At 38.4% G+C, this 16,660-nt stretch overlaps 1 protein-coding gene across 9 annotated transcripts in view; it reads right to left on the reverse strand.

Annotated features, from left to right (window-relative positions):
* The window catches only part of TLN2 (talin 2), a 130,720-nt gene that overhangs the window by 72,966 nt on the left and 41,094 nt on the right, over window positions 1-16,660 (reverse strand). For 8 of the 9 annotated variants that reach the window (XM_015638948.3, XM_019007931.2, XM_015638947.3 and 5 more), the window contains 6 exons: window positions 10,509-10,679; window positions 7,813-7,910; window positions 7,048-7,177; window positions 5,650-5,802; window positions 4,683-4,825; window positions 3,990-4,117 (listed from right to left, as the gene is read on the reverse strand). In XM_015638948.3, the coding sequence (XP_015494434.1) occupies window positions 3,990-4,117; window positions 4,683-4,825; window positions 5,650-5,802; window positions 7,048-7,177; window positions 7,813-7,910; window positions 10,509-10,644 (788 nt within the window). In that variant the 5' untranslated portion in view covers window positions 10,645-10,679. The other variant, XM_015638949.3, reaches the window with a different exon arrangement.

A 16,660-nucleotide genomic window follows, 5' to 3' on the forward strand; every position in this document is an offset into this window, starting at 1 on the left:
TTGATTTCCTTCAGTCAGAAGGAATCCTGCAACACCTCATCTGCCCCACCTTGCTGTATAAAAATAACCCTTTATCTCAGCCAAATTTCACCCTAACCTGAGGGTGTATCAACAGCACACTTGAACAAATAACTGCTCTGGATTATACCTTCCCATCTGGAATATTCTATTCTGATGAAACCATGTCATATTCAGCAGGTCTTCTTCCACCCAAAGAAACTTTCACAGTTAAAATAATTAGTGTCTAAGGATTCCCCCTACCTTGGATTATTAAGAATCACAGAAAAAGTATGACTGGAGAACGTCCTCCTTTTATTGTCATTTAAACAAGCAACACTTAACATTGAAGGCTGGATTATCTACTGGGATGCAAAGTTAGAAGTTTTGAGAAAGATGGATTGTTTTAAACAAGATTGGCAAAAAAATTGCTCAACTCTTCTGTGGGACTTGCTGTGGTTTTATATCTTGAGGGTTTTTTGCTTATATTACTGTGCTTTTTTTGTGTGTGTGTTTTTAAACACAAAACCTGCCATTGCAGACAATCAAAAAATAGCTCAGAAGACTAAGTTAGGATTTTGTGCTTCAAAAATACTAATCAGTACTGAGATCACACATTTTGTCTTCTCCATAAAGCTCTAGCATTATAAAACAAGAACAATTGTCCTTGCTAATCTTTCTTCTCATGTTCTCATAGCTACATCTCACTTAGCCATGATAACAATTTCTCTTCTAGGGGACTTATTTAAAAACACATCATAGGCTAGGGAAGGCTGAAGAGCCAAATTAAAACTGCAGATAAGGACTGAATACAGCTTATTCTCTTAGAATGCTCATGTACCTATTAGGAAACAGCTGGTGGTTTTATACAGAATTTCACAGGTTAAAACCAGTTTAGTTAAATTCAACTCCAAGACAAATTAAGAAAACAACAAACCCAAGTTTCATTCTGGAAATCTATTTACATAAACAAATTATAGCTATCAATGTGCTTTAAATTCTCATCTTTCATTAGCTAGAACAGCTATCTGTATGCAGATAAACTATCAAAACCATTACATTTTTAAGCTTGCATACTACTTTTAAATTAATATAACACTTTAAAAATTGCTAAGCAAACATTACTTGGAGCTTCATAAGCAGCAAGGGTTAAAAAAACAACTTCATGATTTGTCCTCCAAGCAGTAATGGTAACACCCCTGCACATGCAGGTGGACTGGAAGTTTATTTCCTTCTAATACCTTCCACTATTTTCAAATCAAGAAGCAAGTGATCACCTCAGCTGAAAGGGTGAAATGCCAGTTGTAAAAAGACTGAAGTTATTTTAATTCTATCTATAATCCAGGTATTTTCTTTACAGACAGTTTCACTTTATTTTACAGCTTTTTAATGGAGCTAGCAAAAAGAACGGAAATACCTTATAATTTAGCCTTTCTTTAATGCCTTAAATTACATATATTAGAATGGACATTGAACTCAGTCAAAAAAATACAGCTAATAGCAAGCAGTGTTGATTTAACTTGGTTTACACCGAGTTTCATCTTCCAGTTCCTTAAAAAATTACACGAGTGCCAACACTTTGTTTTTCATTAGCATAAAAGTGTTATTGAAAAATACAGCTCAACTCAGCAAAACAGGTTAGATCTGAGCTCAGCATCAAGGTCACTTATCCTTTGCAGCTTTTCTGTTTGCCAGTGTTTTTGCAAAGCAGTGGAGGTGTGCAGTCTGAGGTGCTCCTTTCCTGTCTGCAGATGAACAGAGCTAGCTCTTTATTAGATATTCTCTCAGCAAGTTCAGCCCCAGGGCTGAACCCTCTGTAGCTGCCATGCAAAACCATGTCTGTACCAGGAAGGGCACCAAGAAAGACAACTTTTAATGTGGTAGTTTAATGCTTTCACAATTCCCTTTGGCAAGAGCTTCAAGGGAATTCCAACAACCAATACCACCAACATCTTAGCAAGACGTAGGCAATAATCTTCATCTGTGCCAAGAATATTTTAGCAGGGACAAAAAAGGATACAAAAGGTCTCTCTACACAAATATATTATAGACATGGCAAACTAAATTAAGCTGTTTCCAAACAATTTCTTTAAATGCTAAAGCTGTTCTGTTCTGTGCAGGTTTTTGTAGGAGCTGACATCCTCCTTGAGGGAAACTGAAGCATCTTAAGGTCTCAGTAGTGAGTGACTGGATACCTCTCAAAAATATTTCACATATTGAGCTACAGCACACAGTTTATGTACAACAAAACTACTTTCTTACTTGAAAAGAATCAGTGTTTATGCACCAAACAGTAGAAAATAGTTGGGTGAAACTTTTAAAAAATCTTGCTCTTTTTTAAGGGGATAAAAAAATTCAGAAGTTGTTTTTTTTCTGAAAGGATGAGAGATGCATCTTCAGAAAAAACTAATGAACATTAAACAACACTATTTCTGTGTATTGTTCATATTGTCCCACTTAGACTCACAAAACAAAAGCATGAGGTTTCACAAGAAGGCTGTCCTGATGGCTATGTAAAATAAACATATCACCACCAAATCATAAACATGTACACTTCAAATTAAGAGACAATGACCAGGAACTTACGGTTTTTGAGCAGGTTCATCTACAGAGGAAAAAACTGAATTACCTCCAAATGAGAAATGCTGAATTTTAAAAAACTGATTAAAGACCAGGACAGAGAGCAATTACACTTTGTTACCTGCCAAGTTTGGTTCAAATTAATCAAAATACAATCAAAGCCCTAAAAGAAAATAAAACAACACCAGACAATAATGCCCTACTGAATATAAGAAGGTTCTGAATTTTGGAATTCTGTCTCAAAATGGTTTCCACTGGAGTAACATTCTTTATCTAACATTGTTCAGTTATTAATACCTTTCATGTCTATTAGGATTAAAAAAAGATAATGCACATTATATGAGTGATGACTGTTTCATGACTCCAAACTATCCAGCACTGCAAACAAGGCAGAAGTGTCATCCAGCCAGCAGCTGCAGAATGCCATAAAACACACTCACTCTATGAGAGTTTAAAAAAAAGAAAATAAAAATAAGCTTTCCACTGAAAAAATAAAGCAGAAAATTCTAAAAAAATGAAGCAACTGAATGCTGGTCAGCAGTTTGCAAAAGCCCCTGGTTAAGGCTGTGGGAAATTACTGCTTTAAAAATTAAAAGCAACTATTTCTGGGAACACCTATCTCTTGAAATCATTACCATGGCACATTAGCCTATCATGAGATAACACCCCAATGGTTTGCTGCAGGAATACTCTTCAGTGAGTGGAGTGAGAAGGGGAAAATAAGCAGATAACAGGCAAATCCTAGAGGAAGATTGTTGTGTAACTGGTCACAGTTCTAGAAAATAAAAACCAGAAGTACACTGAAGCTGCTACACTGGGCCCCTGTAATTCTTAGACATCAGCAGTTCTAACAGGAAAGGTTCATGGGCCAATCAGGACAGTAAAAAGAAAAGCTGGTTATTGATTGGAACTGAAAGGCATTTCTTCACATAACTCAACTGCTACTTCAGGAATAGTGTTCAGAAGCAAAGTGCTTCAAACAACCAGAGCTGCAGCACTGCATGTTCCACAGCAAGACACCCCTTCAAAGTGACTCCCTGAGATACCATAAACCTCCAAGTGGCTCACAAAGGAAGCCTGAGGCAGCACTGAGCACTCTGCCTGTGGAACAGGACAGAAACCAAATACACACCCATTGTTTTGTGCCTCCAATTAAGGTATTTATGAGCCTCCTATGTAGGCAAGGCTTGATGGACTGTGTTGGAGCCAGTGCCCTGTGCTGTCTAATAGCCACTGCCAAAAGTCCCCTCATCAGATTCGTGCAATAAAGCTCCTTTCACTGGGAGATTTGCTATGGAAAATACACTGAATCTGATTACCTCTGCTTGGAGCAATAAAATGTGCTTAATCTGTGACAACTCAACATTAGTTACACTTGAGGTCACCCAAATTTAGAAGTTAGAAGTGTTTACTCTAAAAATCCAGGTTTATGTTTGTGTTCTACATGAGGTCCAAACTGGATCTGTGCTTGAAAGCCTCCAAATTCACAGGCCTTCTCAAAGGAGACGGGATGGGAACCATTCAGAATGTCATCACGAGCCTAGAGGACGTAAACAAAGATGTGTTAGAGACACCCAGAACAACTATTGCACCTCAAATTCCTTGAAAGCTTGAATCCAGCCAGCAACACACCCTTTTCCTTCTGAATGTCTTTATTATTCCATTCTGGTTGTGTATGTGACTAATAAAACAAAGGGCTAGATTATTTCATTGTGATTATCTATGGAGACTTATTGAAGCTATGATTGTATCAGCTTTGATCAAAAAGAGAACTTGACAGCCATTTCAAATACAACAGGCACAGACACTTCTGTGTATGTACACACATAAATATGGATGCATGTGTGTGCAAATACACTGAAAAGCTGTCATCCCACTGCCTTATATAGGAGAGAAAAACATCTCCATAACTGTAAAAACAAAATTACAGATATGGCAATAAGGACAGAGACTGTCTGTCATGATATGTTATACAGAGGCCTGGACAAAAGAGTAAAACTAAAGCACATCCAGAACTGGAGTTCTACAAGATGCAGTATTTGAGCAGCAAATTTTTTCTAATTAACCTACATAGGTTTCCTCAGACAAGGTTGAAATTACTGTACCTGAACATAAAGCAAATTAAGCTGAACAGGATCTCTTGAGTCTACATTCTGGTCTGAATAAAAGAACTTGCGTCTCAAGAGCAGCGTTTCATTTTCATCAACTCCTTGCTCTCTGAAGGTCCGGCTGTGATCCAGCCAATTTACTGCAACAGAGCCACAGACATGCACACTGTTAAATCCATGCTGTTGCCACTGTTAAAAGCCCTGGTGAAACTCATGGGGGGAAGCCCATGTTACTTTCATTTCTGTTTCTAGTAATCAGTGCTGAAGATTTGCTACCAGTGCGAACTGAAAAACAGCACTGCTGTGAAACAAAAATATACCACAGCATAAATGTTGTCAATATTGAAGAAACAACTATAGTAATCCTTTACCACTAAATTTCATCTTCAAAGCTTCACCACAAAATAAGTTTACTACATTTTACCTCTAAAACAAATAATTCTGTTTACCTTTCTTATCCCTGAACCCAATTTTCAAACATTTTCCTGCCACTTACAATTAACCTTAGTGTCTTCCAGCAAAACAGAAAAAAGTCACCATGACTTAGCACACAAAAGGAGTCAAGTACTGTCTTAGCTGTCAAACTTCACTTACAGTTAAAACTTATACCTTCAAACACAAAACTACCTTTTGATGGCTTCCAGTAGGCATCAATTATTAACTATCCCACTTTAATGAAGGGACAAAAACAACCCTTCACACTTCAGTTGGAATACCCCCACCAAACAAGTACCAAAAAGCACTTGAGAACACCTGCTAACTCTCAAAGGCATTTACTTGCCCATTCACTTCCTTTCAAAAACACTCAATTGCAGAACAGCACTACATATAAAGGGATGCAAAATACAGCCAGGAACCAACTGAAACACACCAAACAGCCTAAAAATGCATTCCTGCATGGCTTCTTTCAACTATACTGTGGAAAGATTTTAATCAAAGAATTACCCTGGAATGCATTACTCACAATCATCATCTGTATGAAGCTTTGCCTTCAGTTTTTCCATTTTTCTTTCATCACGTAGCAATGTCCTATCTTTCTTAAGTGTTCCTGTACTCTCCTCTTTCTTCTCTTCGATGCTCTCCTGGATTAATGAATATTCCTCATAATTTGTTATTCCTGGAATTACAAATAGATCCAATATCTGACCTCATCTTACCAATACATTACTTCTTTGCCATATGCTGCATTTGCCACTTTCAGGAAGGAATTAAGTATTTTTTTTCTGCTGCCTACCAAGAGAAGCAGCCAGTTTAAAAACATGATGGAATATAAAATAACTGTAAATTCCAAAATGGAGACAGGCTATAGTGAATTTTCATTCATGGATGCCTACAATTGCTTCCTGAGGACTGAGTAATTTCAGCTTGCCCATGATGTAAAAGAAATGTGGCACAGCCACAGAGGAACAGAAACCATGTGAAATTCATGATTTTTTGTTTAACCTGTTATGACTCAACTCTTCCTGTGAATTTTACATGAAATTGAATAAAAAAGCAGTTCAAAATATTTAGCATATGTGCTAAGCTGTTCCCATTTCTTTGTTCTGTTTGGTTTTTTGTACTGCTTGTGAAAGCATGTTTATTATTATACCAGACAGCAAATTAAATGCTCACCTACAGGACCACATTCAGGCAAATAAATGAAACTAATTTTTGAGGTAAATTAGTTACAGCACATTAGAATCCAACATACAAAACCTCAAAACTGAAATATATTATTCACTTTCCAAGTAAAGTAATAGAAATCAAGTTATGGCTGCTTGGATTCTAAATGATATTTAAGCACTGTTTTACGACTTAAATTAATCTATGTTGGATACATGTAGTAAATACAATTTTCTTTTCAAAAATGTCTATTTAGCTAAGTACTGAGGCAGACTATAAGCAATATGACACATTTTTGACCAGCTGCTCTGGATTCTGGCTACTTTACAAATGACAGAATTTTGTGATCAACTCTTAGTCATAACAACACAAAGTCCTAAGCTTGGGTGCATTTCTAAGTCAGGAATGTTCCTCCTTTATCCAATTAACACCAAGTATAAATTCAGTTCTAAACTTCTACCTCATTGCAGGTTAAAGTATGTAAATGTAATGTACAATAAAAAATTAGTACCTGTACTGTTGGATAACTCTATGCCTTCAACTGCTAAATCCTGAAGTTTAAGGGTACAGCTGACTCTCTATAGACTTTGATAAAAGTGAACAACAGGTTTCAAGAAAGTGTTTGGTAAGCGGTAACTTAAAACAAATTTAAATCTTTCACATGCATGCCAATTTCTAGCCACATAATGTCCTAACAATCAAAATTTAAATATGGCAGAAAAATAAATTCTTAAGTACGTGGGTCCCAAAACCTTACCTATCCTGCTGCAAATGGTAACCAGCAATTCACCCACTGTCTTAGAATCATCCACCATTACTGTTTTCACTGAACCATCCAACATACGGATTTTCTGAGGTCTCTGTTTCTTTTTGTACTCCAGTATATCCTAGGAAGTAAACAAAACCTTTTCTAAATGCTTTTGGAAGGCACCACAAGCCAACCCACTACCTCAGATGCCTAAAACAGTATTCCCCTCCCGCCCTCTAAGCTGCATTTTTCCTTTGTTACAATACAGGCCAACGTACTCATTTAATAAACTTGAGAAATTACTGCTTTTAGATCTGCCAATGTCATTTTTCAAGGATTGTCCTAAGTGACAAGACCTAGTCAGGGCAGGATAGACCCAAGTACCTTTGTGCTGCAAAATCTAGGACTGCAACTCTGGCTGTAGCCAGCTCCCCATAACATGAGCCAGTATGACCTCAGCACCTCAAGTGTACAAGAAACCAACTCTAACCAAGGTAAAATCATATATAAAGCATATAACAAAAGCTATTTTTCAACTTTCTGTTCATCATTCTATGAAGACACTGCTGACCACAGCAGCTCAGCTGACACAGTCACAACCTGAATGCAGGAAAAACTGACAGCTGAGGCACACCAAGGAAGAGGGCTAGGTCAGGTTCAGGAACAGACTCAAGACACTCCTACCCCTCCAAATGCAAAACATTCTTCTTGCTATTCCAGAAACAAGTTTGCTAAGAACATGGTGATGAAGGAAGCAAGAGACTTGCACCATACCCCATTTCTCAGCATGTAATAATCCAGTGTTCTTCCAGCCTCCAGCCATATACCTTTTCGAGGATCATCATCTGACAAGAACAATCCATAGTCAGAGGCTGTGGAACAGAACAGACAGAGACACATTGAAAAATATCAAACCTAATAAAGCCAACATGGTTTTATTCAGGGCTATTCAGCTTCAGGGTTAAGCCTCCATTACACTTACCTTCCATTCTTAATAAACTTGGATAGAATTTTTTTTCTGTGCTTCATGAAATATTTCGTTTAGCAGCAGATAGCAGGGTACATCAGGCTTTACAGAAGACTTGCACTAAAATTTCACTATGCCCTCACATCTTCACATGTCATATCTACTGTGTACTATATTTATAAGTACTTTTCTTTGAGACAACCTTTTTTAAATGCTCACAGATCCTGTTTTGGAATTGACTAACCAAAAATACAAAGCAAGTTTGCCCTTAACCATAGCATACTATTTCTAGCAGCAGTTCTATTTTCAAAACACAGTTTGCTTTCAACTCTCCACAAGATGAGTTTATTATAAACTTGGGAATCGTTCTGGTAGATGATTCAGGTTTAGGTATTTAAAAATATACACGGCTTCTAGAATTATATCCATAGCAAACACAGCAAAAACTTGTATCTTTTGAAGGCTAAACAATGTCAATTGATTCTTTCAGAAGTAAATGATAATATTTTCATTGCCACACAAAAACAAACCTAGGCTTTGGTTTCAAAGACTCAACTCCAGATACATGAAATGAAGAACCATGACAGTTAATTTAAGACCCATCCATATGTATCAACAATCAATACAGATTATACTTCACAAACAACAAACAACCATTTAGCAGGGGAGCATGTTCTGTTTCAGGATAACCTAATGCCCCTGCTCATGGCCAGCAGTTTTACTTTCAGCCATGTGTTAGGACCCTTTGGTCAGAAAGTCAAGTAAAAATACCTACAATGTTCAGATAATATTTCATCCTTGAATACCATGCATATCAATAATTTACATTTAACAGCATTTACCTTAAACACATTATTTATGCAATTATTTATATAAAAGACCTTACACTTAATTGATATAAGTGCAACTGACTTACAGATAGCCAATTTAAAAGGAAGAACCCTTCCAAAAACAACCAAGACAAAAAACTTTCCCTGTTTACCTTAATTAAAAACCTCTCCTGAAAGGTCAAATGATCTGTTCATATAGGGATACTTATGATACAGATTCAATACAGAATCACTTCTGCAAGATTCTAGAATTTGTGCCTATAAATAGGTTGTGACCTTCAGATGCAGACAAAGCACCTCAAACACAGCACAGAAGCACCAAGGAAGCACAGACTGCTCTGATACTCATTTGTGATGTGTGAACCTGGTCATGAAATAGCAGGAGCTCTGCAATTTCCACATGAAAATCATGACCACCTCTGTGCTGGGACCAGGCAGAAATGAAATGTGCACAGCTGATAGCCATAAGTACATTTTCTGTTGTACACAAGCAGTTTATCAACTGTACTGCACCACTGTGAGTCTTCTGAACTAACAGGCACACACATTTTAACAGCCACAAAGAAAAGGAAAGGATATGCTGGAAGCATTTCAGTTCATCACTTCATTTTTTGAAGTTTGCAATTGCACTGCAATCAGCAGTAAAGGAAAAGCTCTACTATAAAATTTGAGAACTCCTTGGCTTTTCTTTGAGGTTCATGATGTTCAGTGATATTTATCACTCAATTTCTCTGAATTCAACAGCCATCTACAATTACTGCCTTAAGAGACCAGCATGGTAAAAATACACAACTTTTATGTGAAAACTGAATCTCTGTAACTAGATCTCCAAAGGACTACTGCAAAGGAGAAGCAGTTCTCAGTAATAATAATGAAGTCCATTACTACTAAGTTTTTCTAACAATTCAGACAAGATTTTTGAAATGGCTGTAAAGGTTGAGAGCTTAAACCTCAATAAAAAACCTGCTGTAAGAATTACATTTTGGTAGCATTATATACAAAGGGCTTTGCATTTTTTAACAACTTTGTTAAAACCAGATCTTTTGTCCATGGTGCTTCCCAGTGTGTATTAATTTAATTTGCCCAGTGGTACAGAGACAGGTACATTTGATTAACATGTAGCACACCATGTTAAGTAGGGCATGCACAGCACGGTGACAATTTTAGTTATGAACCAGTTTCAAACATTTCTCTTTGCATATTTTGGAGGTATTCATCCAATCTTTTGTATTTTGTGTTGTTGCTTCCTTTGTTGAGACACAAAATAAGTCTGTGCAGATTTTCTTAGAAAGCATTGTCAGAAACACTGCTTTAAGTAGAAAATACCAAAAAAAATGCTCTCCAAGCAGGAGGGCCATTTCTTATCTTTTAGGCAAACAAGATATTTATTTAAGAAGTCAAAGTTTCACTAAAAGCATGTGTTGTGGGAAAACCTTTGTTGGGACAAAAGAAGAAAAACAATTCAATTACTTTCTCTTGCTTAAAAATCTGTTTGCACTAGTTTCCTTTCACTTCAGAACTCTATAACTTAAAATAAAACTTTAAAAAAAAATCAAACCCTCCAACACAAAAAAAATAAATGAAAAAACAGGATAATGTCAAAAATTCCCATGGGTTCATGTCCAGTTTGAATTCAGCCAATGAAGTGACCAAGGAGAAACTCAAGAACTCACCTTGCCCTGTCTGAGCCTCTGGCACTCGCTCACGGATAACTCTGCAGGCATCGTACACGGCCGTGGATGGCTCAAACTGCATCGTCTTCACCACATTGCACTGACGGACACAGATCTTCAAGGAAAGAGCTACCATGGTGCCAGGTCACTTGCAAGTTCCTACTGAAGTACCTGAAAAGGCAGTAATGGCATTGTTGCTTACAGTTTTCCATTTAATGCTTTAATATACTCAGTTTTTCATTAAAAAAATGAAACTAGTTCAGTAGAACTACATTTATACGAGTGCACTTCTATATAAAGTCTCAATAGTATCATCAAGCTAGAAATTAGCCTTGGTAAAATGGAAATTAATTTTTCAAAAAATTGTGTACACACACTAAATGTTCATACTTTCTTTGAGGTAGGTTAAAATGGTGCATAAAAAAAAAAATCAACACACTCACTGGGTTTATTGGCAACGTATTTACTGCTGACAGAAAATTATTTTTCTTTCACCACACATTTTTATTAGATCATTTAGACTAGCTGGTAACCAACAGCTTAAAATAACTACTTCATCAAAAGCAGGATTTGCTTAGCACATAAGTACTCTTTCCTGAAGACTCTGAAGTGTGCAATATGGTGTTATGGTTTTTCTCAAGTCCCCACATAGACCTGCTAGATGTTTTTACAGAGAGCTTCAAGAATGAGTTCTTTTTCATTTCAGTTATATGTCAGAAACTACACCAAATCTGTCAGCATTTTTTTTACAGAAACAGGAAGCTACAGATGCTTTTTGTATTGTTTCAGTTTGTAGATAGTCTGGATTTTGTCTCCAGTGTCTTCCCTTGCTGTTTTAACAGTCCAAACCACTCTTCCATCACTAGGACTTTCCACAATGATCTCCAAGAACTCTTCAGAACTTAAATCCTTTCTCCATAAATACAAAATGCACTCGAATCCCCAAGTAATTTCTGCATAAATATATGTGTGCACTTTTAAACAGGAATTTCCCTGGGGATGCTAGTGACTGACTTGAAGAGCTGGAATTTTGTTTTCCTCAAGTTCAGGGGCCTGACTTTACTTTTCATCTGATCCATATCCGTCACAACTGCCAGTTCCACAGTGCCTGGTGCCTGCAGTCCAGACTGCCTCCAAACTCAGCATCCCTGGTGAGCCCCTGCTGGTCACCAGGGCTGCACCCACTCCGGAAGGGATGGGTGTTACCTGCTGTAAGAGTTATCCTCTAGGCACTCCCTGAGTCTCCTGGGCTGCCTGCAGCTCACAGTGCTCCTTCTCCAGCAGCTGCAGGAGGGGATGGAGTCCCCAGCAGGACCTGCAATGCCTCCTGCTGCTGGACCAAGCACTTTGTCAGCAGGCTCCCCTGGATCAGGTGCCCTGGAGCAGACACCACCAAGTTCTCCTTTGTTTCCTGACTCTGATTCTTATCCACAGGCTTTCCAGCTGCTCACAGCTGTTCTTCAGATACAGCTCTTGGCAGCCTCTCCCTCTCCTGATGTAGAGTGTAACACCTCTTCCCTCCCTTCTCTCCTGTCCCTTCTCAACTGCCAGGAGCCATGGACACCCATGGGATTCACCAGCTTTCAGTTAAGGCAGCTAGGCTCCAGCTTTCCAGCATCAAGGTGTACTCTTGTTAGCATGACACAATGCTCTACTGGCTAATTTAAAAACAAGCAGGGGTCCTGTTTTTTAGAGAACATTCTTTGAAAAGTACGTTGTTTAGGTTTCCAGCTTTTTAATATTTTCACTTTGTGATTGTGCACCACATAAACCATAAACATGCATGTCAGAAAGAACATCAGAAGGCAGCCCAGCATAGTGCCTTGCACTGCAAAATGAAGCATCCCAATGCTGTCCCTGCCATATGCTCATTTAATCCATTCCAACAAAGCTCCATCAAAATGCAGCCCACAACATCCAGAGCTAAACTGCTCCGTTATTTTTCTTTTTACTATTTCTACCTTTTGGATGCTTCTCCCTCACACAAGTTTTCAACTTAGGTTCTCCACTCTGCAAAAGAATATTTTTTTCCCTTCCCTGCATAAACAGACATGCAAATTTATCCCTGATATCTTTAATGCACTTTTACAAGTTGGGAACCTGTTACTGTGTCCTTCCACCACCACATGTTTTTTTTTTTACCCAGGGCCAAATTCAACTCAAAGAAGGAAGGACCTAAATACATCAGTGGTCTGGTTTCTTTCAGTTCAGTGCTCTTGATTTCAGACACCAAAGGATGCTTCATCTGAAAAAGAGTTTCTGAAAAGAGCTCATGACTTATCAGCTTCCTCCAATGTTGTGTTCTCAAACTCAAGAAAGGTTTTCATTTGCCTCCTCCAGATTACGTGCAGGCTCTGAATCTCCTCACTTGGCTTTCAGCAATAAATGGGACAGGCAATTTCCATATCCTGGGTGACTGCCAGAACAGGACAGCTGTTTTTTCTCAAAAGAACTGAGAACTTGGTCATGAAAAATGGCTGAGATCACAGAGAAAAACAAGTGGAAAATATCTTCCACATTCCCTTTATCTTCTACACATTGATTCACACCACATTTAAATATTTCTCTATGCAAGTAATGGACTCTCTGTGCTTTACCCAAAATCATTCAGCCTGTGGAATGGCTGACCAAAAGTTAAAAGAATCCTGGAAATTAAGAAAATTTCACATTAAATTGTTTGCCTGCTACTGTCTAATTCTCTGTGAGTAATAAAGTAAGGAATTTTTAAATCAGACTGTGATGGATCTGTGCTTGTAAAGTGGGAGACTGGAATAATAAATTATGAATCTGACAGCTCTGGGAGAGATAGCAGCAGCTTTGAGCTCTTAAAAAAGCCACAGAGCATTACTCAGAGAACCCTGTGCCTGCAGATATATATCAGAGTGTGTGTCAAGACCTTGAGCTGAACCATCACAGGGCTCATGTTCTGGAAAATCTGAACAAAACTAAATTCTAACCAGCGCTTGAATTAAGAAGAGCAGGCCTCAGTGTGCTCACAGAGATACCTCACCAACAAAGCAAACAAGCACAAACATTTCAAAGACATTTTATCCAAGATAATAAGATATAAGGTAAAGTAATAAGATATTATCCCAAAATGTTAACAAGTACTGAGAAGCAAAACAAGAATGAGGCAGCAATGAGGTTCTTTAAAGTAACTCCAGGCTGGAGGAATGTGTGCCTCTGGGTTAAGGAGTGATTATACAGGATTAGGCAGAAGATCTATGGCAGAACCAGCCCCCAGCACAGGAGCAGGAGGGGAACACTGTCCCAGCTGGGTCACCATGGGCTCTGAACACTGTACCTGAGCAGATCCTTTACTTCATTTGCACAGCCCTCCTGCAAGTATCAACTGAGTTACTGTATCCTTCCCCAAAGCTCTCTGCCTGGACACATTCTCACTAGAGCTGGGATGCTGTTACTACTAAACTACAAAAGGTGTGGGCTTAGAAACAGATACATACTCCATGAGCAGTAAAAATATCTTTTTTAAATAATTTTTCTTCACTAAAAAAAGCTTTCTGAAAACCTAAGGACCAATATTACAAAACTAAATATCTCCTCATATCTTGTAATGTAGATATTTTCAGTGAAACAGTTTGAATGTTAAATACAAAAGAATGCTCTTTGATAAAACACTTATTAAAAAATACTAAGTCTATTTTCCCTGAAATTAAATAAATCTGTAAATTGTCTATTGCAAGTCACAAACTAATAATTTGAACAAAAGCTCCAACATGTTTGAGAAATGTCCCCAAATTAACAGGAAGAAAGTTGATGCCAAAACCCCCGCCCTCACTTTGCACTGGGAATTAACTTAGAATTGCTTTTCCTGCTGGTTTCATTCAAGAGGAGCAAAACAGAACTAACCAGCACCTAGCTGGACTGCCAAAGCTGTGTAACAAATGAATTTATTCACACCCTACTGCACCTCCTCCTCCATCAGCCCCAACAGCAATTTCTAGTTTTTTCTAACAAAACAGTAATTTCTACACACTGTCTGTACTACCATAGTCAATGAACAGCTTTTGCATGGATTTACTCTCAAACTTCCTTGTCCCACTTCTGTTTCACTGACAAATGGCTGTCCCAACCAGCTCCTTAAAAAGCCTCTGTAACAGCATGCAAAAGTGAGTTGTCTGCTCTTTGTGAATGCATCTATGTTAAAATGTTAAAAGCACTGAGATGGGTGACACACACACGAGATAAAGTTCAGACTTGCCCTAGTTAGAGAGCTTCCATGATTTTTTGTCAGGCTCACTGAGTATTATCTCACTGCAGGATCCAACTTTACACTACTGATAATTTTACAAGTCAAATCAATATTCTGAATGTAAGCCTCAGGTAACACACAAAACAGATCTCCATTCCACAATACCCTGCTGAGATAACTAACATGATAAAACCACAAGTACAGAAATGCCAGAAAAGATTTCCCAAGAAACTAAATCACACCTGATTGTCCCACAGTTGTACCTGAGAGTCCAGCTCTGCTAGACTGGGAAGGCAGTACTGACCTCATCAGCTGCTGTACACAGACACAGACCAAGGCAAGGGACAGCAAAGTCATCTCAACAAGCATTTAACAAGGCCTCTCAAGATACATGGAACACAAGGTAAATGGTTGTTTCTCCTAATACTGATAAGGACAGAAGTTTGCATCACAATTTCAACAGGAATCAGCTATCATCCAGCCAAAAGCATAAAATAAAATAAAACATCAGAATAAAGATGTGTGGGTGAAAGGTGATTTAGAGAGGAGACCAGTTAGTGCACACTGACATCCCTCATCATTTACCTACTCACCTTAATTCATACCATTGCTACCCCCATATCTGTGGTGTCAGAGCTGATGAGGCCATGATTTTATCTGTATATTCTGAACTGCAGTGCTAAGCAAACAGAGAATGCAAATTGTCAGCTCAGTGCTACAAGGGTACGTGCATTTCACATCCCTGCCAACTGCTGAGGTAACACACAGCCCAAATCCACCTGCATTTCCAAAGCAGGCAAATGTGGAACAGCCACCACTGACACTGCCCAACACGGACCACACCTGTCCAGTTAAAGGAAAATCGTCACTGCCACGGTTAAAAGCAAAGCTCTGCTATGATTTAGTAAAGGTCTGTCTCCCTGGAGATATTTCTTAACTGGTTCATTCAAGCTTGAGGAAACACAAATCTAGGTCATGAGACTGTCACAGCCTAAAAGCCTGTATATGTACATGGTACTAGAGGCAAAGCTGTGTATTTTCATACTAGACTAACTTTGTAACAAAATCCAATGGAACAGAAGTCCTCTATTCTTTTTAGTATTCCTACCAACTACCTGCTGGCACTGGGCACCAGCAATACAGGACATATGACATTTTCTGCTGCTCACAGAGGCTGAAAATCTAATTCTATTGTACATATGAAATGCTTCTTAAGTGGACTGGTGTCTGCTAAGACCTGCATGAGCAAAATGCACTCTGAAGTACAAACCCAGGTGAACTGATAGCTTTGTATACTTCCAGAATTATGAATGCAAATCAAAGCATTGTCCTTCAAAAATCAAGCATAATTGAACCACAAGGCAGGCAGGCAGCTGATTGCATAGTCAGAGAGACTAACACCACCCATTTTACTCTTAACTCACAATGGCACCTGTGTAGGCATCTTATCATAAAAGAGGTGACACTGCACCTTTCAAGAAGCCCTCTCTTTGGTGCTCCATCGCTGTCAATTTGTAACTTTTGTGGCATTTACCACAGGGCTCTTAACAGGGCTTAAGGGCTGTTATCACTAATAGACAAAGCTGATTCTCCACCAGAGCACTGAAATATCATCTGTGGGTTACACGGCTGAAATGTATGTCCACTGTCACAGCAAGGCCATCAACTCTTTGCTGGACAAGACACTGTGAAGATGTCTTCACTGGTTGTTGCCACTCCACTGGGAACTGTGCAGTGAGGTGCTTTCAGGGAAAACTAACACTCAGGCACAAATAGCACACTTGTAAACACTACACTGGAAGTTGTCTTGTCTGTAAGGTTAGAATCTCTTCTATTTAGAAAGGAAACAAAGTATCACACAGTTTCCCTCTAATTAGCTTAAAGATGAAGTCAAGAGCAGTAAGTAAATACAGTAAAAGCTGAGGCTCTAAATGGGCAG

Source organism: Parus major, chromosome 10, assembly GCF_001522545.3.
Source record: "Parus major isolate Abel chromosome 10, Parus_major1.1, whole genome shotgun sequence".
NCBI classification, from domain to species: domain Eukaryota; kingdom Metazoa; phylum Chordata; class Aves; order Passeriformes; family Paridae; genus Parus; species Parus major.